This window comes from Astyanax mexicanus, chromosome 12 (genome assembly GCF_023375975.1).
Source record: "Astyanax mexicanus isolate ESR-SI-001 chromosome 12, AstMex3_surface, whole genome shotgun sequence".
Taxonomy (NCBI): Eukaryota; Metazoa; Chordata; class Actinopteri; order Characiformes; family Acestrorhamphidae; genus Astyanax; species Astyanax mexicanus.
Window position 1 is genome coordinate 11,852,468 of NC_064419.1, and position 27,022 is coordinate 11,879,489.

Consider the following 27,022-nt stretch of genomic DNA (forward strand, 5'->3'; position numbering starts at 1 on the left):
TTATAGGTCCTTATAGTACACCCTGCACAAGGCATGTCACGATGCTCGTTGATATCTTACACCCTGTCAACAGCCTTTTTTCACATTTTGTCCCTGCATTGTTAAAATAGCGTCGAGTTTAGGAATAAATCTACACTGATGGGTGTGGTCGTCTGGAAGTGAGGTGTGTTTAGGTAAATATCTGCCGTGTTTCTATCTTGGCTGTGGAAAATACAGGTGCGCCACTGTCTGATTAAAACCCTGACAACAGTCAACCACACAATTCTATCTTAGTCATGCAGGAGAGCCATGTGCATGCAAAACCCAGCTTTTACACCCTAAACAGAATAATGAATAAAAGAACTTGCTGTTTCCTTAAAGGAGAACTTTGGTTTGGGAGCAATGTACTTTAGGTGTATTAAAACATGATAAAAAGTATTTACCTTTGTTAAATAGCACACCTCCGTTCTCCCACAGCTTTCTGTTCTCCAGAAGTAGCTCCACACTTTATTGGTAGAATCCGGAGAGCCCTGACATTTAAAACGAGGCGTTTAGAACTTTAAAACTGCACACAATGTTTATTAAAAGCCACTTTTTACAACGCATAGCACAGGTAAATCTCCGTAGCGCTCAGTAGTGGCTTATTGTGACTTAAATTTATAATGGCGGCGCCCGGAGATTTACCTATGCTATGGGATGTAAACAGTGGCTTTTAATACACTTCTTGTGCACATTTAAAGTTCTTAATGCTTTGTGTGTGGAGCTACTGTGAGCCTGAATATTGGAAAACGCGATTTATCTGCAGGCGCAAAATATGCCCCGTCTCACTCATTCTAAAGCCTGTTCGGGCAAAGTGCACAAAACACTGGATGACAGAAAGCTGCTTGAGAGCGGCGGAGAGCTATTCAACAAAGGTAAGTACTTTTTATCATGTTTTAATACACCCAAAGTCCATTTCACACCAGAGTTCTCCTTTAAATGAGCAGCTGGTGTACCTTTATAGAGTGAACATGCAGGTAAGTATCCTCTGCTGAGACGCGCAAAAGCCCCATGCTGTTAAGATATGAACATGCCAGTCAGGCCACTCACCTGCCTCTTAAAAGGAGTGACAACTGGCACACTGACTTGATTATTTCATGTTATGCCCGAAACACACCCATGGTTAATTAGGAGAATTAGTACACGCCTTTTCCCTAAATCCAACACTGTCCACAGCTCGGCTACAGATCACTTTAGAGCCCCTACTTTTTTATTAGAATGAACACTGCCTGGCCAAAAAAAAGGTCTCTACCTGAATTTAAGTAAGTAAATGATGTGGGGTTGATGCTGCAGTTGGTCTGCATGTTTAGGTTCAGCAACAGTATGTGCTGAAAGAATGAGGTCAGCGGACTACCTGAATATACTAAATATAGACCAGGTTATTCCATCAATTGATTCTTTCTTCCCTGATGGTACGGATATATTCCAAGATGACAATGTCAGGATTCATGGGGCTGGAATTGTGAAAGAGTGATTCAGGGAGCATGAGATCATCATTTTCACACATGGATTGAGAGAGTTCACCACAGAGTCCAGATCTTAACCTCATTGAGAATCTTTGGGATGTGCTGGATGGAGAAGCGCTGCTTTGTGCAGTGGTCAGACTCTACCATTATCAATGCTGCAGAAGCTTATTGAAACTATGCCACAGTGAATGTGTGGTGCAATCAAAGCTAAAGACGGTCCAACCAAACATTAGTTTGAGACCCTTTTTTTTAGGTGGCAACTTTTTTTTTGTCCAGGCAGAGTATGTTGTACAATCACTCTGACACAGAAAAATTAGGATCAGCTCAAAGTAAGCATTAAAAGCTCAGTCATGTCATGTAAACTTCAGACCACAACAGTATGTATGACCCAATATCCTGATATTATACAGAAACAGACTGTGAGCATGTGTGTGTGAGAGAACCAGAGAGAGAGGAGGGGGACAAGCAGCAAGAGGAGGCTTGTTAAAGCAGGGAAGTGTGACAGGATGAAGGGCTTATTTTGAGTGTTTTTTAGACAGCAGAGAGCTACACAATGTGTCAAATCCTGTCACTTTTTTTTTTACTTATTTTAAACACTTTAATCAAGCGATGCACTTTTAAAGCTTTAGGAAAGCACATGCAAGACAGTTTGTGTCTTATCACGACTATTGCGTGACGGTGCAAGTAAACAAGTAAATCTGTGTGTGTGTGTGTGTGTGTGTGTGTGTGTGTGTGTTTTATCCAAGGCAGGGTACAGATACACACACAGTCATCAGCACATGCAATGATCTGTTCAAGTTCCAGATGGCTACAGTACCAAATCCGCCACTGTGACGTGAATCCATCACACACAGACAAACACACACACACACACACACACACACACACACACACACACACACACTTACATACTCACAAACTAACACACACATTCACAGCACCTGTATATTAAAGTCTGGCAAAAACACAAGTAAATCAAAGTATAATAATAACATTAACTACATTTAATCACTAATTAGGGGCATCTAATTAAAAAGTAATACTCCACTTAAAATGTATTGCTTCTGAAAACTTTCAAGCTTTTTGTATTTTTTTTTACAGTTTACTTACAAAAAAGGCTAAATTATATTTAATGCATCCCAATATTTTTAAAAAGCTGTCAAAGAATGCATTTATTGAGTTCACGCTCAGATATGTCTATTTTCCAATAAAGATTAGCAATTTTTTTGGTATCTGCCAATCCCAAGTCCCGATCTGATACTTTGTGCAGTAAAAGAAAGAAAACATCCAAGCTGTCTGTTAAGGTTTTTTTTTTTTTTTATTATTTTTTAATTTTTTGTTGAAACATCAGTATCAAAACAGCCCATATTTATCACAAAGTAATTAAGTACCAAATAGTAACAATTGTGTAATTAATCATAATTAAGATCATGATCATTTTTTTAAATGCTGGTTTAAATAAAAGCTTTAATTGAAGAAATAAACACTGGTCTAGCCGCATATATAACTTTTTTTGAAAAGAGGAAATATTGTGCGTGTGTGTGTTTGTGTGAGAGAGAGAGCGCCAGAGAGCCTTCAATAACGCAACAGCACTAGCATTCTCAGTGCGCGAGTGCAGCTGATTCTATAGTGAACTCATGGAGTAACAACGAAATGTTACCTTTTTGCTAAATCAGTGATCTGAATCTTTTCCACCTGATTCTGATCCTTTATAAATGATGTGATCAGTTCCAGTTACATGATTAAATCGGAAACATCATTAATAACTATGGTGTAAAATATGTACTGATAAGCCTCTAACATCTATAACTTGCTCTTTAGTTGTTTGTAGATCTGCTGCAGAAAAATAAGGAAAACTTTGGACAACAAACATTGATTGATGAGCTGAATTCACCAAATTATTACCAAACTATTGGGTAACACTTTACTTGGATGATCCATTTTCTGGCCTTATTGATGCTCAACTAACATTCAACTGAATATCTGTTAAATGCAACTTAACCCTATGTTGAATGAAAATGATTCAAAATAGAATCTAACCCTAACCTAAACCATTAATCAACCCTAACCTCTAACCCCACACCTAACCCTAACCCTAACTAAACCATTAATCAACCCTAACCTCTAACCCCACACCTAACCCTAACCCTAACTAAACCATTAATCAACCCTAACCTCTAACCCTACACCTAACCCTAACCTAAACCATTAATCAACCCTAAAATCTAACCCTACACCTAACCCTAACCAAACCATTAATCAACCCTAAAATCTAACCCTACACCTAACCAAACCATGAATCAACCCTAACCTCTAACAATACATCTAACTCTAACCCTAACCTAAACCATTAATCAACCCTAACCTCTAACCCTACACCTAACCTGAACTAAACCATTAATCAACCCTAAAATCTAACCCTACACCTAACCCTAACTAAACTATGAATCAACCCTAACCTCTAACCCCACACCTAACACTAACCTTAACCTAAACCATTAATCAACCCTAACCTCTAACCCCACACCTAACACTAACCTTAACCTAAACCATTAATCAACCCTAACCTCTAACCCTACACCTAACCCTAACTAAACCATTAATCAACCCTAAAATCTAACCCTACACCTAACCCTAACCCTAACTAAACCATTAATCAACCCTAACCTATAACCCTACACCTAACCCTAACCCTAACTAAACCATTCATCAACCCTAACCTTAACCCTAACTAAACCATTAATCAACCCTAACCTCTAACCCCACACCTAACCCTAACCCTAACTAAACCATTAATCAACCCTAACCTCTAACCCCACACCTAACCCTAACCCTAACTAAACCATTAATCAACCCTAACCTCTAACCCTACACCTAACCCTAACCTAAACCATTAATCAACCCTAAAATCTAACCCTACACCTAACCCTAACCCTAACTAAACCATTCATCAACCCTAACCTTAACCCAAACTAAACCATTAATCAACCCTAACCTCTAACCCCACACCTAACCCTAACCCTAACTAAACCATTAATCAACCCTAACCTCTAACCCCACACCTAACCCTAACCCTAACTAAACCATTAATCAACCCTAACCTCTAACCCTACACCTAACCCTAACCTAAACCATTAATCAACCCTAAAATCTAACCCTACACCTAACCCTAACCAAACCATTAATCAACCCTAAAATCTAACCCTACACCTAACCAAACCATGAATCAACCCTAACCTCTAACAATACATCTAACTCTAACCCTAACCTAAACCATTAATCAACCCTAACCTCTAACCCTACACCTAACCCGAACTAAACCATTAATCAACCTTAAAATCTAACCCTACACCTAACCCTAACTAAACTATGAATCAACCCTAACCTCTAACCCCACACCTAACACTAACCTTAACCTAAACCATTAATCAACCCTAACCTCTAACCCTACACCTAACCCTAACTAAACCATTAATCAACCCTAAAATCTAACCCTACACCTAACCCTAACCCTAACTAAACCATTAATCAACCCTAACCTCTAAACCTTACACCTAACCCTAACCTAAACCATTAATCAACCCTAAAATCTAACCCTACACCTAACTCTAACCCTAACCCTAACTAAACCATTAATCAATCCTAACCTCTAACCCTACACCTAACTCTAACCCTAACTAAACCATTAATCAACCCTAACCTCTAAACCTTACACCTAACCCTAACCTAAACTTTAAATCTAACCCTAAACCCAATGCTAAAATGTTAAGATTAGAGTTTGGATGTAGGGTCATATTCAAAAGAGAATCATTTACTTTTACCATCCAGTTCAACTGCATTTAATAGACATGCAGTTGAATGTTAGTTGAGCATCAACGAGGCCAGAAAATGGACCATCCAAGTAAAGTGTTGCCAAATAGTTAGGTGAATTCAGTTTACCCAAAGCTGATCAATCAAAAGTTTGTTGTCATCAGGTTGAGCATCAATAAGGCCATCAATTGGATCATCCAAGTAAAGTGTTACCAACTATTGTTCTATAGGCCCAAAAATCAATATCTGATCTTACCTGCTTTGAACTTCAATGCTGTCTTGGTAAAGTCGATCATACATGCAGATCCTCAGGTCCATGCTTGGCTTGGTCACCCACACAGGAACACTCTCAGCAATACCACAGGCTGAGACCATAATCTGCGGGTTTATAACAGTAGAATGGTCAGTTCATGGCAAACACTGTAGAAAAACAGACAATTCTGATTTGGTGATGCTCTTTACCGCTTCACACTCCGGCTGTGAGAAGGTGATCTGGATGTCCAGCTTGGTTTCTCCTGGAATGGTTGGTGTGAAAACGACGGGCAGTTTGACACTACTGAAGGGGCTCACTTCACCTTCATGTATCTGAAAGAGAAGAGAAAAGCACACAGTGTCTGAGCAGCTTTTTATTAGAGAGAGCTGCTACAATCTGCCCACTGATCGACTGAAAAGAGTCTCTACGATCCACACAATACACATATATCTAACTTATATTTACCAATACTTAATAAAGCTTTACTCACATGCAGTGAATGGATTTTGAGAAAAAAATATCATAATTGAGAGAAAACAAAGAAGAAAAAAGGAAAATAACAGCAATGACTGAACACCAATCAATAATGTCATAAACTGAAATGCAATTAAACTGCCTGCATTACGTTTCAGTCAATTTAATCTTTTTGTCGTTATTTATTTATTTTTTTTTCAGAAAATACCACTGGATGCCGCTCTGCCTTTCTCTTTCTTCTGCTATATTGTAATCACAAATAACAGTCAAAATAAAAGTCAAATTACAGATACAACCAACAATATTATACTAGTAATTATCTGTAATTAGCCAAGGTTGGCTTACTTGTGCATGACCCATGCAGTTAATGCTCAGCTATGACTGGATTTATAATTTACTGTTCATTAAATTATTAAAAAAGAAGGTTTTTCCTTACTTTAAAATGTTCTGCATCATAGATTAATACTAAAGTCATCCAAACTTTGAAGAAAAACATATACAATTATTTAGTAAACAAAAAATGTGTTAAACAAAGCAGAATGTGTTTTATATTTTAGATTCTTCAAAGTAGCATCTCTTGCTAAGATGACAGCCTTGCACATCAGTCAGCTTTATGAGGAAGAGTCTTTCAGTTAACAGCTGTGCTGAACTTGACTTAATTACTCAAATTTCACTGGGTAGAGTTGGTATACAGTGAATAGCTATTTGAGTAAAGTTCTAATCTAAATGATTGAAAAAACTATGCCGAAAAGAAAACATTTAAGAACGTTGAAAGTACCACGAAGTGCAGTCGCTACAAAGACCTTCAAAAACATTATAATGATGAAACTGGCTCTCATCAGGACCAACCTAAGAAAGAGAGACCAAGATTTACCTCTGTTGTACAGGATAAATTATTCAGAGTTACCTGAATCAGAAACAGCTAACAGTTAACAGCTCCCCAGGTAAGAGCAGTATTTTGGTTTGTTTAACACTTTTAAGTTACTACATGATTCATTATGTTCCTTCATAGTCTGAATAGGACTAGGCTTAAGTGTATGTCGGATCTGAATTCTACACACTTCACCAATGCTTATTTCAGTGACTTCAGAGCCGTGGTCCTGTGAGCCGATTCCTGTGAAGCTCAAATCCAGACACTTGTCTTCTGAACTTTGATCAGCTCCTGTTGCCTCAGCATCAAAGCCGTCTTTACAGCTGGTGGGGGGTGAATCTAAAATCACAATTGATCAATAATAAGAGTTATCACAGAAGTCTCCTTTTAGAATAGGAACGTAAAAACAGTTTTAGCTGCTAAAACAGAATATTGTTAACTAGTCTGGTTTTATCAAAATACTCAACAACACAGTTCGCAAAACCACCCAACACCCAAACTGCACAATATCTCAAATATCCTGCAAAATAAAATAAAAAAATGCACTGCAACCAAAACTACTTACAGCATTATCACAAGCAAACATTTACACCAAACAGCTTCTTACACTTCACACATATTACCAGATTTGAATGTACCATGACTCACCTGTTTGTACTTCTGTGGAACTGATGCATGCAGTGCTTTGGACCTCAGGTTCAATTTGTTCTGGGACTGGATTCAAAGCAGCAGCTTTCACACTGCTGCTGTCAGCAGGGACCTGGGTACAACACATCTTTAACTATTCACACATGCAAACTGATTATAAAGTGAATTCTATTAGTTTAATGAAGAACTCCATCAACTTTTTTTAATGCACACCGTATTATAAGGCTATACACTATCAATAAACACCTATTTTCTGGTCTACTTTCATACAAAAAACACACCAGATTACTAGGCGCATTACGCAACACTAGTAAGGAACGGGTGTCGCCATGTTTTCCTTCTAATTCAGGATGTTAATCTACACAGATTTTTCTTCTGAAACTGTTTATTTGGCCTACAGTAAGCTCAGATTTCCAGATGTCGTCTCACGTAACTTGCTTTAACACAGTAAACACTCAGACTACAGTCTGATATTCTCACCTCTGAATGATAAAAGAGCTAGCGCCTAGTGCAGTTAGCAGCTAATGCTAATTCTTCTAAAAGCAGTGCTAACCAGAGCAGCAGGCTACAGACCGAAAATACTTACCTCTGAATGGCGAAAGAGCTTGAGCTTAGCACAGTTAGTGCACAGTTAGCAGCAGGCTACAGGCCGATAATTCTCACCTCTGTACGACAAAAGAGAGCTAAATGCTGCTGAAGATATAAACTGAAACTCCTGTATAACGCTGAACTTCAGCAATTTAGGTGAAAAATACGGTAATCACTGCATTATATTATATTATATTGCATTATATACTGCACTGTTTCTTGACAGAAGGGACAAAATGAATTAGATTTCTTAAATTTCAAAAAACATAAATATTTACAAGCAAAGGTTTAAGCTAATTAATCGTAAAAGTGAACATGTTTTTAATAATACAGTTTTTTTAATCAAAATTGACATTATTTTACTTCAAAACTTGATTTATGTCAACTTACAAAACATATTTTTTAATTTAAAAGCCTTTTAAATTTGATTAGTACAACACAAGTGAAAAGACCTCTATAACAGTAAGTAAGTAATATTTAAATTAAATTGTACACATTATTGTTCTAATTTACACAATTTTTAAAAATACCATTGTGAAATTTCCCGACTTTGTTTACTTATTATTACAGTTTTTCTCCATTGGTTTGGCTCATTTCTTGAAACTGAGATGACATTCTCAAAATAACATGGACAAATTCCCAAACTAACTTTGCAGTTTCTCATAACAGAATGGCATTTCTCATTGCTTTCATCACATTTCAAATGCTTTGTACATGTCTCAAGCACTTAGTACATCTTTGCAAATGGTTTTGTACAAGTAGCCTACACTTAACACAATCATCCTACATTTAGTACATTTTCCAAAAGAATGCATCTAGTTGATCTATCTTACAGTTTTTCTCCATTGGTTTGGCTCATTTCTTGAAACTGAGATGACATTCTCAAAATAACATGGACAAATTCCCAAACTAACTTGCAGTTTCTCATAACAGAATGGCATTTCTCATTGCTTTCATCACATTTCAAATGCTTTGTACACGTCTCAAGCACTTAGTACATCTTTGCAAATGGTTTTGTACAAGTAGCCTACACTTAACACAATCATCCTACATTTAGTACATTTTCCAAAAGAATGCATCTTGTTGATCTATCCTAATTGGTTAGTTCTCAGTGTAATGGTTGTTCTCTTCAAAACATGTCAGCACAATTTCATCATATAAGTCATCATCTGCAGAATAGTCTGCTCAATTCTCAAAATGGATTAAGAAATTGTAATACAATACAGAACACATATTTTGGAACATTTCATAAATTCATTACAATCAGGTGAGTAGGTAACAGGTGAAAGCAGGTTTTGACGAAAATGAGTGTCCCAGTGACCAATCCATCAGTTTGTTGTCTATTATTTTGAATGCTGGCATTGCTCTATATACAGTGGATATAAAAAGTCTACACACCCCTGTTCAAATGCCAGGTTTTTGTGTTGTAAAAAAATTAAAGCAAGACAAATAATTTCATAACTTTTTTCACATTTAATGTGACCTATAACCTGTACAATGCAATTGAAAAACAAACATAAATCTTTACAGCGAAAAAATATAAAACAAAAAAATTAAAATCACCTGGTTAAATACATATAACTAATACTTTGTTGCAACATCTTTTGCATTTATTACAGCACTCAGTCTTTTTGGGTAGGAACCTATCAGCGTGACACATCTTGATGTGGCAAAATTTGCCCACTCTTCTTTGCATAACTGCTCAAAATCTGACAAAATGTGAGGGCATCTCCTGTGCCCAGCCCTCTTCAGATTACCCCACAGATTTTCAATGGGATTCAGGTCTGGATTCAGGCTGGGCCATTCCAAAGCCTTAATCTTATACCGCTGAAGCCATTCTTTTGTTGATTTAGATGTGTCCTTTGTGTCATTGTTGTGCTGAAAGATGAAGTTCCTTTTCATCTTCAGTTTTCTACCAGAGGCCGAAGGTTTTTGCCAATACTGACTGGTATTTGGAACTGTTCAAAATTCCGTCCACCCTGAATAAAGCCCCATGCTGCCACCACCATGCTTCACTATAGGTATGCTGTTCTTTTGGTGACGAGCAGTGTTGCTTTTGCGCCTAATATACCTTTTGGAATTATGTCCAAAATGTTTAACCTTGGTTTCATTAAACCATAACACATTTTCCCACATGCGTTTGGTAGATATCAGATGAATATTTGGAAAATTAAGTAGAGCTTAGATGTTTTCTGGATGTTTGTTTTGCACAGACATATGAAGAAGTCGACAGATTGTTGTCACATGTACTAAACAGCCAGTACTTGCCAGAAATTCTTGCAGCTCCTTCAGTGCTGCTGTCGGCCTCTTGGCAGCCTCCTTGACCAATTTTCCTCGTCTTATCATCAATTTTTGTCAAATGTCTTGTTCTTGGTAATGTCTTGTTGTGCCATGTTTTCTCCACTTGATGATGACAGTCTTCAAAGTGTTCCATGGTATATTTAATGACTTTTGTAGCCTTCACTTGACTGATATCTATGAATAATGAGATACCTCTGATGCTCTGGCATCTCTTTGTGGACCATGGCTTGTGCTGAAAGATGTGGCTACAAAAATATCAGGACAAGCCTACTAGAACAGTTAAACTTTATTTGGAGTTGATCAGAGGCACTTTAATTGTTGACAGGTGTGTGCTGACTCCAATTTAAAGTGAGTTCGAAGGTTATTGGTTAAATTTGAACACAGCAACACCCCTAGTTATAAAAGGGTGTGCACACTTATGCAGCCTCAATATCTCAGTTGTTTATTTTTACTTCACCTCCCTGAAAGATTTCTGTTTGTTTTTCAATTGCATTGTACAGGTTATAGGTCACATTATAGGTAGAAATTATTTGTCTTATTGTAATTTTTTTTACATCACAAAAACCTACCATTTGAACAGGGGTGTGTAGACTTTTTCTATCCACTGTATACATCTTGACCTGGTGCTAGTTCTTTGATGCTAGTCCTGTGATTATATAACGATGATATAGTCCTATGATGATATAATGATTATATAGTCCTGTGGCGATCAGTGTAGAGGATGGCTCAGGCATTCTTCCCACAGTGCATTGCTAAAGAACATATCAGATGCAATGTTGATGAGAATTTATGGCCAAACAGACTGCAGCGGATGGATGGCCAGGAAGGTGATGGAGAGAGGGGAGTGTTACTGTATTGCATTTGTGATGCTTGACTATTTTTTTACCTACTGTAATGTATTTTGTTTTGTTTTTGCAGGTTTTTGTAATTTGTATACATAGTATATTTGATACATTTTCCTTAGTATTTTCTTTTCTTTCTACCTACAGTAATGTGTAAAAATGTACTTGTAAATAAAAAATAGTTACAATTTCCTCAGCAGAATGAGTGCAGTGTGTGTGGTGTGAACATTGTATTCCTTTAGCTAGACCTCTGCCATAAAGACAAAACATCTAAGCATTTTGACTTGCAGTACTTACACAATGCCAAAGGGACAATGCATTTTGGGGGCACTGATGATTTGTGTGAGAAAGGAAATCAGTTTTGACACGTGGGTAAACTGTTTTTGGAGCTATATGAGCAGTGATGAGGATCCATGTAGTTTTGCTGCACCGTCCAGTTTATTTTGACAGATGGACAAAATTAATGAAAATGTGCCAAAGCAATTGAGAAGGATCTATGCCATTTTTATGGTACTGACTATTTATATGGGAGAGGGACTTCATTTTGAAGCAAGAATGAACGTTTTGGGAGACATATGACATTTTGCTGGTTATCTGAAGTGTTGTGAAGAACTGTAAGTCTGTTTGGCCAATTTACCTTTTAGTTATAGGAATGTCATCTCAGTTTCAAGAAATGAGCCAAACCAATTGAGAAAAACTGTAATATTAAGCATATACACTAAGCACAGGAGATGGAAAGAGGTCCTCTGGGTCATAGCTGACCATGACCATGCCTGATTTATTCAGGATTATAAAAACATCTGAGTTGAAAGACTGAAAGCTGAAAGTGGGGACACAACTTTGATGACAATTATTAATAAAGAATTCATGTATTATGCAATATCTTAATCAAATACTTTATTTTATTTTATATGTATATTTTATGCATTTATTATGCAAATAATTATTTTTAAGCACTTCTTTTGGCAGTTTGACATTATGACCTAATGGTGAGGACAGTATACAGCTTTCCATGTATAGAGTCTGCATTTTGACAAATTATAATGAAATTATTTAAGAATATATTAAATTAATTTATTGAGCATACACAGCTCCTTTAACTTTAACTTTTAATTTATTTGTATTATAATTATTTTTTATAATTTTATTTTGCAATGTAGGACATGTTTTGTCCCTTATTTTAAGAATCAATGACTATATATTTGTTAAATGAACTAATTCAAAGTGGTCCGATGTGAAATTCTGAATTCCTAAAATATTTACAGTGAGAAATATTTATTGCAATAGTGGCGGGAATTAGATGTCCACATAACTGAATGCCTCATTAAAAAAAGCTATTGCATGAAAAAGCTTTGAAAACATTGCCTGAAGCCTGATAGCTTTGTGCTAGAATACATTTTTAATACCCAATTCAATTTCTTCTATGAATATATACCACAATTTACCCATAAAAACATCCAGATGACAAGTGCAGTAGGTTCACTGCTCATTGCCGGCAGCAAATCAAAGAAATATATTCACACAGCAGGTGATTTAAATTGATCTGAGTTTAAACTTCCATCACAACAAGGTGAAATTCCCTTTTAAAAGCTTAGATGCATCATTCCATCTTAAACATCTCAAGACATGAACTTAATCCTCATTTAACTGCACTAGAATGGCTAGATTGATGTGCTTGTTGTCTTGGCTGATTTGAAAAATTGACCGTCGGCTGGACTTACCTGTGTGGTAGGAGAAGGATGTTTGGATAGTTGAGGTGGAAGGCGATTGGTGGAGTGGGGAGCCAGTGCAAAGCGAGTACCCAGAGCCCCCCTGTTGGTCAGGGTGATTACCCGTGAAATTGTCTGCCCGACCACATGGGTGCCAAAGTCAATGAGCCTGCTATCAACAACCATCTGGGGAAAACAGAGGAGAGAAAGAATAAACATCTCTGAAGAACTCTCAATCTTTATGAACACTCTGTTTCAGAGACGTTCTCACCTCACATCTTTTCACTGTGCACTTGATGGGAACAGAAAAAGGGCCAGTGGCTGACTGGAGCTGGATCTCACCATCCAAATTTTCATTGAGCTGAGAAAAAAAGCAAAAATTACAAGATAATAAAATATCTTACAAACAGGTTTAAAAATTGAAGGAGCTAAAATGATGATTAGTGTCTATATTTTCATGAATTGCTGCAAAGTAAACCCGAAGACAGTAGTGTGTGTGGGGGGGGGGGGGGGGGGGAGTAGCTAACTAAGTTAAGTAAAGCTAAGCTAAGTAAACCTCTGAATGATGAAAGAGCCTGTGCGGTTATTAGCTTATGCAAATCCTGCTCCAGCAGTGCTAACCAGAGTTAGTAGCAGACTATAGGCCGATAATACTCATCTTGGAATGGCTAAAGAGCTAGTGCTTAGCCTGGTTAGTGAGTAATGCTAATGCTGCTCCAGCAGTGCTAGCAAAGGTTAGCGGCAGGCTACAGGCTGATAATTCTCACCTCTGGAAAACAGCAGTTAGGAGCATTTTTCAAATTTACGTTGAGGGTGGAGTCAACTGAAATCAGGGGGTTTAGTTAACTTTTAAGGTTAAGCTCCATTCCTAAAAATGATTCTGTAAAACGTAAAACACAAAGGTTTAACTGTATAGTTAAATGTATAGTTATAAAATGCACTCTGCACCAAATGTCTAGCACCAAAAAAATGTCTAGCACCAAAAAGTCAAATTGTCACTTGTCAGTGCCATACAGGACAATGTGATGCAAGTAATCAGCTGGAATCGACCATTTCTATATGAAAAAGAGTATTGATTTCTTCATGTTAAATTGGAAGTTGGTCGATCTGGTTTGAGAAACTGAACACAATCAAGGCTTCATCCATCAATGACTGAGCAACTCTGGGAGTCTGTTTTCTCCCCATGTGCTAAAAGATATCTTACAATCCCAGTGAAATGTAGCTGTTCTTTACAGAATAAGTTCCACTGCTGTGTTCTCCTACTAAATCATGATTCTTCTTTTGGGTACTGGTTTAAAGAAAGCTATTTTGGGATTTTGAGTTTGGGGAATTTGTTATGGGATGTGCATACTGTATATTAAAATTGAAGCAAACCACTGTTTGTACAGATCTGGAACATGAAGGCAGCATTAAAAACGAATAAAATTATGTTTTACGAGGAGAATGGTAGGGTTGTACGTAAGATTTCAAGTTTGTTGGTTAGATAGCTGTTTAAATATTTTTTATTTGGATAATTGACTTCTTTCACTTTAATAAAGGCAATTTTATTGATGGAAAATTACTTTTTTAGCACATTTCTGTGCTACTACTATACCATCTCCACTTGTTTCATGCCAATTAACTGGAAACTGAAATTGGATAACAGGTTGTTGTCTATTTTTGTGCATAAAGGGAGTATAAATTAACCTGATTAAATTAACTGCTGCAGAACTTCTACAGAATATTAGGCATGCTGTAGTTGAAATTAGTAAAAAGTGTAATAATAAGAGAACTCACCAAAGGTTTATAAACAGCTTCTAGTTCGCATGCCATGCCTGCAGACAACGGCCCAGGAGGCTCAAAACTAAAATAAGAGCAGAAAAGAAACTCAATCACTCATACTAAGAACACTTCTGTCATTTAAAGAAAATAATATGCTCTTACACCAAATTTCACACAACAAAACTTCATTATATGCCCATAATCTCTACACACATTAATAAACTGAAGCAGCAGCATCAGGATATATTAAATGTGTTGTTCTAAAGTATACAGTATCTATTGTTCTCTGTCTGTTTGTTTTATTTTTTTGTTTTTACATAATTTGAATTTGTCATACTTGCATGCTAACATTTTTCATTTGCAAACTGTGAGACAGAGCACAGGGCTGCATGATTTTAAACACATCACACTACAATACTTTTTTTGTGATAAATGTTTAGGTATTTTTTTTACTACATTTCACAATGTCAGTGATCCTACATCCCGTATTATTCATCATGCACTGTGTATCCAATTTGGAGTAAATTTAAGCAATAATACACAAGAGGGAGTGCTATAGCGTGTAATGCAGTGGTAGATCATCACAGCAGTGCCAATATTACACGTTATAGCATGAACCATTATTGCTGTTTATTGAATATTTTGAGTTAAAGAGAACAAGAAAATATGATCAGTTTGGTTATAAACACTCCACAAGTTAAATCAGTTCCTGCTCTGCTCTGTTTGTAGCTGCGCTGTTTGGTTTGTAAGCGCTGCATTGTTGCTAGGGTGTACCTGTATGTGGCGGAGTAATACATGAAGAGCTTCAGTTACAGTGCACTACCGGCTGATAACGGCACTCACAGAACGCCTCTCAGCCAATCACATTGCGGGCACTGAACTAACTGTAGTATAATACATGATATCTGTTGATCTGTTGCTGGAAGATTTGTCTTGGAAAATCATAACTGTCCCTTTTATTAAGCACTTCAAGCTGAAAAAGTTTAAAAGACTTTTTATAGATAAAGATAAATTTGACATTGCATGCTCTGTGATGTATCAACTGCACACATCCACACTGTGATTAGAATTCTGAAACGATATTTAGTGCAGCTCCATTCTTAAAACTGATCTGTTTTAGTATGAGTAGAGTGTGAAACATCAGAAAAAAACTAAACCAAAATTCATCTGTGGGAAAGAATTGAAAAGAATCCAGCAAAATTTCAAAGTTCTAAAGATTATAAGAGCAAATTTTGAAAGATTCACAGATTCCTGTAGCTTCCGAATTTGTGGTTTATGAACCAATACAATGTACAGTTTTTGTAAAATCATTGTACAAATTTGGTCAAAAGTTTGGGCACATCAGCCAATACTCTAGTACTGTCTGTGCATGAAGAAGATATTGGACCCACCAGCTTTTGGTCAAAAGTTTGGGTACCTCACACATCAGCCAACATTCTAGTACTGTCTGAGCATGGAAGAGCAATTAGGTAAACCAGCATTTTGTCAAAAGTTTGAATGCTCCTATTCTATACTGTCTGCACATGGAGGAGCTTTAACACCAACCATGTCTTGGGCAAAGGTTTTAGCATGCCAAACTTCTGCCAGCTCCACTGTACTGTCTGTCGTTGGAGGAGCATTTGAGCAAAAGTTTGGGAACCCCACGAATCAGCACTGCAATCACACTCACAGTTTCTGCAGGAGCTGCACTCTCTTCTTCTGATTCAGAATTTTGACCATGAATCTTGTGAATGTTTAACAAAAGTAATACAAATTTGAAGCAGGGAAAAAAAGAAAATGGACTCCACATGTCATATCGAAATATGATCTAAGCATGAAAAAAATGCAAACAAAAGAACAGAAGTAGCTGGAATGTCTAGTATAAAGTCTTCCCTGGTCATTAGAGGCAGAAATTCCAACAAACACAGAACAATGAGTAGAAGCCCTGATACTTTTGTAATTCGTGTTAATATATATTACTTATATAGTGTATGTTTGGAAAACATTGGACTTGTTTCAAAACAAACCAAAAATACTATGGTTCAGATTTAAAAAATCAGAATGGTAGAATGTGAATTAAGAGTAAATTATTAAAATTCCCAAAGTGTATAAAAAAACTGATCGATTTATCTATTTTCTGCTGCTTGCCTACAGCACAGACCCAACCTTCGAAAAAAACTACGCAATCAATACAGCATGGCCAAGCACCAGCTCAAGCAAGACGCACAGATGGATTGAAGGAAGGCTGATAACTAACTCACCAACAGAACGCCTTAGAATTTTTAAAGATTTTAAGTCTGGTATCACGGATGCACCATCTGCCTGCAACAGATTTTCCCAACCCACATTTTCATCATGTTTTCCTATTTTACTTTCTTTTCCCTCTCACTCCTTCACTTTATATTATGGAGATCATGAGGTCAGTAGTGTTTTTTTAAAGCATTGCAGGTAAGGAAACTCCTTCCACCCTCCCAGGTTATCAGCTCTTCTCACACACATTTACTTACCTGTGAATATGAATGTGAATTCAATAGATATGCTTTCAGTGCAGTAACAGCCTCACACAGATCTATGCTCACTGCCTCTGACCTCCTCAATTGTCTCTATCTAAACGAAAGTCTAAGGAGTGTTAATGTACACCCTGGGCAAGGCATGTTGCAATGCTTAATGCTATCTTACACCCCATCAACAATCTATTTTTACACCTTGCGCCTACGATATTTAAATAGTGTTGAAGTAGGAATAAATCTATGCTGATGGGTGTGGTGGTCTGGAAGTGAGGTGTGTTTAGGTGAATTTCTGGCATATTGCTATCTTGCTGGTAAAAACACAGGTGCTCCACAAACCGATTTGGACTCTGACAACTATCCTATCTTAGCTATGCTGGTACGCTGAGTGCACGACCCCCTCCCCACCACTCATTACACACACAAGGACATGCAGCAGTGCACAACCACAACTTTTACTTCAACAAAAAACAGAATAAAGAATAAAATAACACTGCTGTTCCCGTAAATTAGCTGCTCACACACCTTCACAGTGTGAACGAGCAGGTCACTTTCCTCTGCAGGTAGCTGCACCGTTTGCATAGCAATCTGCCAAACTTAGAGCGCACCTGGTTCTAAATGGCAAGTGACACACTGATTGGTTTGTTTCACCCAAAACAAACACACCCATGATTAATTTAGAGAATTCGTTAATGCCTTTTGCATGTTATGAGCTGCAGAAGGTATACCTTTCCTGTCGCTACTATAGCAAAGATACACTGACATGCCCTAAATAAAGATGCACTGTGCACAGCTGTATAGCTCACCTACAGATTACTAAAATAGGGCCCTGGTAACTAGAGTTTTATAGAAAATAAAAAAGGCATTCTTTTCTATGACAGGGGTTTTTAATCTTATCTGCAAATGACAAGTGGGTCTTCAGGTTTTCATTTGTCAACATGGGATCAGTTGTTTGAAATCCGGTGTGCTGCTGGTTGTTTAGAATGAAAACTTGCAGACATTCCAGCCACTGTCAGATAAGATTAGTCATTGACAGTCTTCAAATGCAGACTAAAAATTAAACTAAAATCTTTTTAAAGAGTTCCTAAACTAATACATTTCTCCTAGGTGTTTAAACAATATCGAAACTTAATGTGAGTCTTGGGTCTAGTATTTATAAACTATCTTTGGATATTTTCAAAGTAAACAACGAAACCACTATAAGGGATAAGGGCATCTTAAATATAAATGTAAATGCATTGCTTGCTATAGTTTTTCAGGCATATCAGTTTTATTTCTTCCTCGTGGGTACGAGTGTTCTGCCCAAGCCCTGGCTTTTATTCTTTTAGGAACTTTTCTCTTCAACTGAAGAAGCACAATTAGGTTCACAGAGTTGTTAAAAAAACGTACAAAACTTCTGTGTTTGATGCTTTTTTGTCCCTTATGTGTTTTTCAGGGTCTATTTTTTTCCTGCCGCTACACGGCCTGTGCCAACAGTCTGTCTCCCAGCTCAAATTAGCCTGCCAAATCACAGCTTTACAAAATCTGGTTAATTTATCCCAGGTGAGTTTAAAATAATGGGTTTAGCTCTAAGAGTTCCACTAATGAGCTGCTTCTACACCCCCTCCTCCCACTGCTCACCCCCAGCCTGAGGAGACAGAGTGAACTGCTGCTTTACCCAATAATGTTCAATTGTTGCAGTGCTGAAAGGGTGAAAGTGGCCCTGGGCAAGTGAGCGTTGACCCTCCAAAGCCATGATTTGTCATTATTCTATTTCTGCTGCAATTAATGATTTTATTTCCAAGTACAATGAAGTCTATTAAACAATACACTGTGACAAGCATTTTCATACAGCACAGACTGCCCATCAAAAGTTTGTGGGGATGTCATGTTGATGATGGCTCACGCAGAATTGTTGTTGTGTGATATTTTTAGTTTGTTTATTTACAGATTTCATTTCATAGTTTTTTCATTCATTTAAAAAATGTCTATTTGTGGTCTCTAGTATGAATGAATGACATGTGTGTGTACGGGATCCGGTATAACACTGCTTTAGTCCGGTGGACGAGTCGGGGGTGGGGATGTGAAAGGATTTCGGCTCTTACTCTTACTTAATAATTATACATGCAAACACATTGCCTCTCTTTGGCTATCAGCAAGATGGACAACAGTTAGAAATGTTTTAAAATAAAGACATTTTTACACTGATAACAGTCTTTGCAATGTCATATGTTACTTAACAACATGTATAATGCCCTTCTAAGAGCAGTTTGTCACACAGCCGTGTTCTCCTTCCACACTACCGGACTCCATTTCCAAAAGTCCCATGAACAATAACGTCAACAAAACACACGCCCACCTTCACCCAATAACGTTACGCTCCGAGGCTCAGACTCACCTGTGTTCTGAGTTAGTTCCGGTTCATTCCCCTCTAGCTTCCTGTATTTAAGGCGGCCGTTTGTAAACAAACACCGCAAGGTATTGCCGACTCATGTTGCATACTAAGCGTTTTCCTGTGTATTGTTTTTGCCTTCTCGTTACGACCCTTTTCGGATTATCGGTTTATGTCTTTTGTTTTGCCCTTTCTGGATTTGATGTATGGTTGGACTGTTTCGCGGTTTCGAACTCGGACTGTATTTTTGACTACGTCTTCTGTCATCGGTGAGATCTTTGTTTGCCTGGCTATTCTGTTAGAAGTATCTGTTAGCCTTCCTGCTAATAAACCTGTTTGTATTTTTAACTCGGCTCGCGTCACTCCTCACTACCTGGCGTTACATAGTTCCGCCACTGACCTAGTCTTAGAGTCTCTATAAAATGCAAAATCCACCGGAGATCCTATTTAAACCGATAGTTACTTACACAAAGGTGGGTAGCCCAGGTCCACAAAGTAAAAATCCACTCCAGGGTTCCTTATCTTTGAATTACTGGGCAAAGCATATAATACTGATATATAGCATTCTATATATTCTCCTGTCTGACGAGACGGTTTGGCTGCGTGGCTTCAGCTCTGCCTGTGGACGTTCACGAGCCAAGGTGGGCGAGGCCATGAAAACTAATTCACGGGTTGACATAGACACAGGGCTTTTCCTGATCGACTCGTTTTTCTAAATAATTTCTTTTATTAGCTACCGCACACAATAGTGGTTAAGAAACAGTGTTATCATTTGCAGCATTATATTTATACTCATATCAACAATACACACATGAACACACCGCCATCCACTTTAAATGCAGAAACATTAATACAATTATTGTATATTGATATTGTAATGCATAAGCTCTGCGTCATCTAAGCATTTGTCTCTTTTTAAATTTAAATATACAAAAAGAGAGGTTCTACAATGGTTCATTTCTAAATGTACTGGTAATAACATTTGATGTGCTTTAATAATTGTATGCATTTACAAGAATTTATTACTGCATTGATGCAAAATGTTTGCAGACGGTTTTATAAAGATTCTTGTTTATAAAAAATGCTACACAGTTACACAGCTGAAACAAGTCAAAGAGTAATTTATAATACTAAATTAATGATGTGTGCAAATGGTTGTGGATACCTCTTCTAATAAATGTATTTAGATGTAACTTTCAATAATAAAAATATTATTTTGATGATGATTCTGTAGTGCACTCCTAAATTGACCTATTTAAACTGTTATATCTATTTTTAAAATGTGTTTTATTTTTTAAATAGTCCCAATAAAGGTTTGTGAAAGAAACAAATAAACAGCATTATTGTGTTACATATTACAGTGTTGACTTTACACTGGTGAATTTACTGTGCGTAAATATCAGCCTAGTCAAAGTAATAGTAAACAGTTTTTTTATACTGACAAAAAAGAGGAGAGATGCCCAGAGAGCCCCAGTGAACTCATTATAAGCACTTTTCGCCCTTTTATAAAAATAGTATGTGTCATTTGGTGACAAATGAGGGATGTGGAACGTGGCCTCAAAGGCTTGAAGTTGCAGAACGTAACGTAATGTTTTTCCTGGACGCAGTCATGAATCAAACACATGATGGAGAGGACGTAATGGAGAAAAGATAGATGCATGCCATGCTGGGAAACGGGAAACATTAATCATCAGCAGGCTGTTAAAAGAGCTGAAAAAAATCTTTGAAATGCACAAAAAAGGCAAAATAAAATCAAACAGTATCTGTGCCATCATCCCATTTCCTGTGTTTGGTGAACTGAGACCAGAAGCGGTGTTTGTGCATGTGTGTATGAGTGTGTGTGAATGTGTGTAAGAGTGTGTGAATGCATGTGACACTGAAACTCAGGAGAGGGGGCTCTGGCATAAAGCGAAAGAACGCAGTGAGAGAAAAGACAGAGAGACAGGGAGAGAGAGAGAAATAGAGAGAAATAGAGAGAGAGAGAGAGAGAGAGAGAGAGAGAAAGAAGGAGAGAGAAAGAAGGAGAGAGAGAGAGAGCCATTTTTAGAAATTCTGGGGGCGTCAAAGGAGGCACAGACATACAGCAAAGAGAGCAGAGTCTTACTACTGCTGCTCACTTCCACACAAACACAGATTGATTCTGATTCCATAAATACTCAACTTGACAGGGAGGACTGAAATGTGGAGGGATAATACATTTCAACAACATAAAATATAATAAATATCACTTCACTGCCATTTAAAGAACTTCCACCACTGCTGTTTTCACACTTTCACAACTTTCAGAATTTCAACCAAAAAAATATCAGGTGTGAAATTTGCTGTAAACCACAATCTGGACCTCTATTTATATAGTGAATCGGTTCACAAATCGAGTGCAACTTGGAATCAATGATTTAAAATATTGTGTAGAATCCTATGTGCTGATATCAGGCTCTGAGCTGGTATAAACCCTTGTGAAAAGGAAGTATACTTTAAAGCTTTAAACGTATGAATACTAAAAGTGCTTTTTCTATTTAATATACTAAATAAAAATACACATTAAATATACTTTTTTCTGTATTTCATAAAATGTATTTTTATGCTTTAAATTAAATGTTGTGTTGATAGAAAATATATGTAGTGGCATTAAATACTGATTAAAGTGTACTTTAGTGTAGTTTTTTTCCAGGGTTATTAAGGTGAACAAAATATGTGCATCAATACACAAAAGTAGTACATTTACAATATACAATATATAAGTGTATTAAAAAAATACTGAAATCCACTTCAGTTTGCAGAAAAAAGCACTCAAAAGCACAACCTAATGCTTTGTTCCAGAATAATACACTTAGTATGTATTTAAGTATGTATTATTATAATGCTAAAAGTATGTACTGTTCCATGTTATGTATACTTAAAAAAAATACTTATATGTACTTTTCTTTTACAAGGTACCGCAGTTGTGGGGATGACACAGCTGTCCTTAGACACTGGATTATACTTCAGAACTGAAAACCGAGAAATTAAGCAGTAAACCAGTCACAGAAAATTACTGTGAAAGGAACTTTTAAGGAGAAGTTATTATATAGTGTTTTAATTACAATGGTCAAAATTTCTTTGTAGATGTTTTTAGATATATACAGCTCTGGGATAAAAATAAGAGACCACTTCAGTTTCTGAATCAGTTTATCTGATTTTGCTATTTAAAGGTTTATGTTTGAGTAAAATTAACATTGTTGTTTTATTCTATAAACTACAGACAACATTTCTCCCAAATTCCAAATAAAAATATTGTAATTAAGATAATTTATTAGCAGAAAATGAGAAATGGCAAATGGAAAATATAATGGCAAATGGAAAATATAAAATAACAAAAAAGATGCAGAGCTTTCAGACCTCAAATAATGCAGTTCATATTCATAAAGTTAAGAAATCAATATTTGGTGGAATAACCATGGTTTTCATGCATAATAACAATATGTTTTCATGCATATTGGCATGTTCTCCTCCACCAGTCTTACACACTGCTTTTGGATAACTTTATGCCACTCTTGATTATATTCCAGAGGTTTTCAATTTGGTAAAATCAAAGAAACTCATAATTTTAAGTGGTCTCTTATTTTGTTCCAAAGCTGTATGTATATGCTTTATGCTTATTTGTTGAGACATTCTTGAGTTATTCAACTAAAAAGTTGACAAGGTGAGATTTTTGTGTTAATGGAGAGCCTGGTGCTCACAAGGTGAAAGTACCGTTACTAAATAAATGGGGTTTTGTTCCGTGTTTAATGGAAGTATTGAGATCGTTTTTTAGTATCAGTACAGCGTGTAACACTAGTTCACACCACCCACGATTTCCCCAAATGTTTTATGCTACTACAATTTGCTAAAAAAGGAAACAAAAAAATAATATAATATATATAATAGTTGACACTTCATTTTCTGTTAAAATATGTTTTCTAATGCTAAAAGTTGATATACTTGTAACAATAAATGTTTAATAATAGTTTTGAAAAACACATTGCATAGTGTTTAAAATCCTAAAACCAATTGAAACCCAGATTATCCAGATACTCACCTTACTGATATGAAATCCACAAGGTTCTGTGAAACTCCCAGAAGTCTGCAGTAGTTTGTGCTGTGAGAGACATTTGTAAGTATAATCTTCTTCTTGTATGTCTTTCCAACATCAAAGTCCTGCAAAACAGCATGACAACCCATTTACTCAGGATCTCTAGTGCAGAAAAACAAGGTTAAAAATGCACCAGCTGTCAAAATATGCAGTGAAAAAAAAAACATAAACTCATTTAGAACAGTATGGCAGCAACACAGCTTAAAAGGGGGCAACAAAATACTGGAAAAGAAAGTTGTACTAATTTAAAAAGAAGGAGCAACTTGCAACTAACTCTGGGTTTAAAAAGAGCCTTTTCACCAGCAGGTTCACCTATTTACCTGTTTAAATGTTGCTCAATGTAAGATTGTGATGATGTTGGTTACCCCCAGCATCTACAGCATATACTATTATCCAAAGATTCTAAAGAAACTGTAGAAATATATATATACAGATGTTGGACAATGAAACTGAAACACCTGGTTTTAGACCACAATAATTTATTGTGGTGACGGACAGTTCTAGTGGAAACAGGAGAGTTGAGGTGCACATTGAATTCTGGTCTAGGACATTTTTGTTGCATTATTTTTTATTTACATTGATTACATTTTACACAGCATCCCAACTTTTAGAAGTGGGGTTGTATGTGGCCAGGGAGACCAAAGACAAAGGTATTAATATATATATATATATATATATATATATATATATATATATATATATATATATATATATATATATATATATATATATATATATATATTTTATAATCTAATATTGACAGAAACTCAAGATTGTAGCATTCTTATTGGAAATGAAAAGTGTTTATCTGAGGGGGATGTGTCTGAAGGGATCAGTCACTTTTGGTAGATAACCAAAAAATACTTAATATGCCAACGAATGATGGACTGGGTTTTAGAAGAAAAAAATAAACACTTAAAGGAGAAGTTAGAGAAACATCAAAACACTGATAAACAATCTCTAACAGTTTTTTTCTCTGTTATCAGTACAAAAGAAACATTTGAGCAAATCTTTTTGTCTGCCTGTGACTCATATTAACAAATAAAATAAATTATATAAAATGTTCAGTAGCACCTTACCTTAAAGAGGACCATTTCTGGCTTGCTGACGAATGCTTTTTTAAATTCTTTGCCACCTGCAGTTTTCTTGGCAGCTTTTGAAGCCAAACTTCTCTCCAAGGTAGTCTTCATGGACCACGGATTGGATTCTTTAACAGGAATATGTTCATCTGTAGTCCTCTAAAAAGAGTTCAGTTTGGAGGAAAAGACAAAACAGAAACATGCTGAGGATGCTACTAACGAAAAAGATCAAACTGACTTTCAAAAGTGTGGCTTTGAAAAACACTCTAAATCAGTGGTTCTCATACGTTTTAGACCACATATAGCCAATGACCACAAACGTCCATATATGTTGCTACCACACATATTCATACACAGTAATCTATACCTGTAATCCACACATATACAGTACATGTCCTCATATCTTTCTCCAATTGTTCTTTACTCATCTGTTGTGTGGAGTTTTCCCGCTCTTTTACAGTCTGTAAGTTAGTATTATGGTAAGATGTTTGATTGATTATTGTTTCTGGTTAATACAGTATTTTATCCTACTGAGAATCTCAGAATCAGGATTTAGACAGAGAAATAAACAACAAGAGAGCCGAGCAGTGAACTACAGGGTTCACTACCTTATTTATCTATTAACTGTAGTGCAGAAACTGTAGTGCAGAAACTGTAATTAACTGCAGAGTTTCACAATTTCTTGTGAAACTCCCAGAAGTCTGCAGTAGTTTGTGCTGTGAGAGACATTTGTAAGTTTAATCTTCTTCTTGTATGTCTTTCCAACATCAAAGTCCTGCAAAACAGCATGACAACCCATTTACTCAGGATCTCTAGTGCAGAAAAACAAGGTTAAAAATGCACCAGCTGTCAAAATGTGCAGTGAAAAAAAAACATAAACTCATTTAGAACAGTATGGCAGCAACACAGCTTAAAAGGGGGCAACAAAATACTGGAAAAGAAAGTTGTACTAATTTAAAAAGAAGGAGCAACTTGCAACTAACTCATTTAGAACAGTATTCTGTTGTGTGGAGTTTTCCCGCTCTTTTACAGTCTGTAGGTTAGTATTATGGTAAGCTGTTTTATTGATTATTGTTTCTGGTTAATACAGTTTTTATCCTACTAAGAATCTCAGAATCAGGATATAAACAGAGGAAAATAAACAATACGAGGGCCGAGCAGTGAACTACAGTGATTACTAACTTATTTATCCATTAACTGTAGTGCAGAAACTGTAAACAATACAAGATAGTTAATATTTATCTATTAACTGTAGTGCAGAAACTGTAGTGAACTGTTAGTAACTGTTGGTTGACAGAGCAGATTTTGTGGTTCCACAGGGTTTTACTGTAGGACCAGTGAAACTGATGTTAATAATGATAAAACTGTAGTTCTGAGAGTGAAGGACTGAAGTGTAGATTATATACAGGTTCTAAAGCACTAAACGCTTTGAATACCACCAGTGGTACCTGTACCATAGTTTGAGAACCACTGTTTTCTTTCAAAAAGTCAGGGAGAGTTCAGCCAATGAAATAAACTGAAGACTATTATAGTTTGTGTATGATATGCTGCTCCCACCATGTGTTCTTTCATTGTGAGTTCTCTGGACCAGCCTATAGTCTATTTGTTTGAATCAATACTGTAATTTACAGCACTGCACTGCAGATGATAACAGCCTCATCTCTCTCTGAATCATAGATAAACTGAACTTCAATGATTATCAGAGAAATATAAAGAAAATATATTTTCGTAAAGCTTTTCTGCACAGTTATTGTCACTACTGTCTTGTACTTTGGTTTTATAAGAACTTCAGCATTCTATTTTAATGTTTTTTTTTTTTTTTTTTTAAAGAATTCTGCTACTCTATTGTTAACCAATGTTTTGGCACGCTGTCATTGTTTCAGCATGTCAGCTTGCAGGCTGCACGCTGTTTACCTGGCTTGCTTTCAGCGTCTGACGTGTGACATTGACGAGTCACATGTCAAAGTATAGCAATTCCTTTAAGAAAATAAACAATAAAACACACTATAGTGAGGAACATGGGCAGAATGGACATAATGAGAACCTTGTTCTCACGGAACAATAACAAAATGCACAAAAAAAAAATGTAAAGATGACTGTTTGGTAAAGCACTGTTCAAAAGATTTAGGCTGTGCACCATTGTTAGCTGGCAAATACTGAACATGAGGTGATGCAAAACCCTGCCCATCTGCACTAGTTCTTTAAAAAGGCACTAAACCCTAAACCATATTATC

General features: G+C 36.5%; 1 protein-coding gene across 3 annotated transcripts in view; it reads right to left on the reverse strand.

Moving 5' to 3' along the window:
- cfap74 (cilia and flagella associated protein 74) overlaps positions 1-27,022 on the reverse strand; it is a 104,251-nt gene that overhangs the window by 54,861 nt on the left and 22,368 nt on the right. For all 3 annotated transcript variants that reach the window (XM_049485978.1, XM_049485979.1, XM_049485977.1), the window contains exons 13-21: positions 24,789-24,947; positions 23,656-23,774; positions 14,757-14,823; positions 13,252-13,341; positions 12,993-13,166; positions 7,541-7,652; positions 7,083-7,231; positions 5,757-5,879; positions 5,551-5,672 (exon numbers count right to left, since the gene is read on the reverse strand). In XM_049485978.1, the coding sequence (XP_049341935.1) occupies positions 5,551-5,672; positions 5,757-5,879; positions 7,083-7,231; positions 7,541-7,652; positions 12,993-13,166; positions 13,252-13,341; positions 14,757-14,823; positions 23,656-23,774; positions 24,789-24,947 (1,115 nt within the window). The remainder of the gene's footprint in view (positions 1-5,550; positions 5,673-5,756; positions 5,880-7,082; positions 7,232-7,540; positions 7,653-12,992; positions 13,167-13,251; positions 13,342-14,756; positions 14,824-23,655; positions 23,775-24,788; positions 24,948-27,022) is intronic.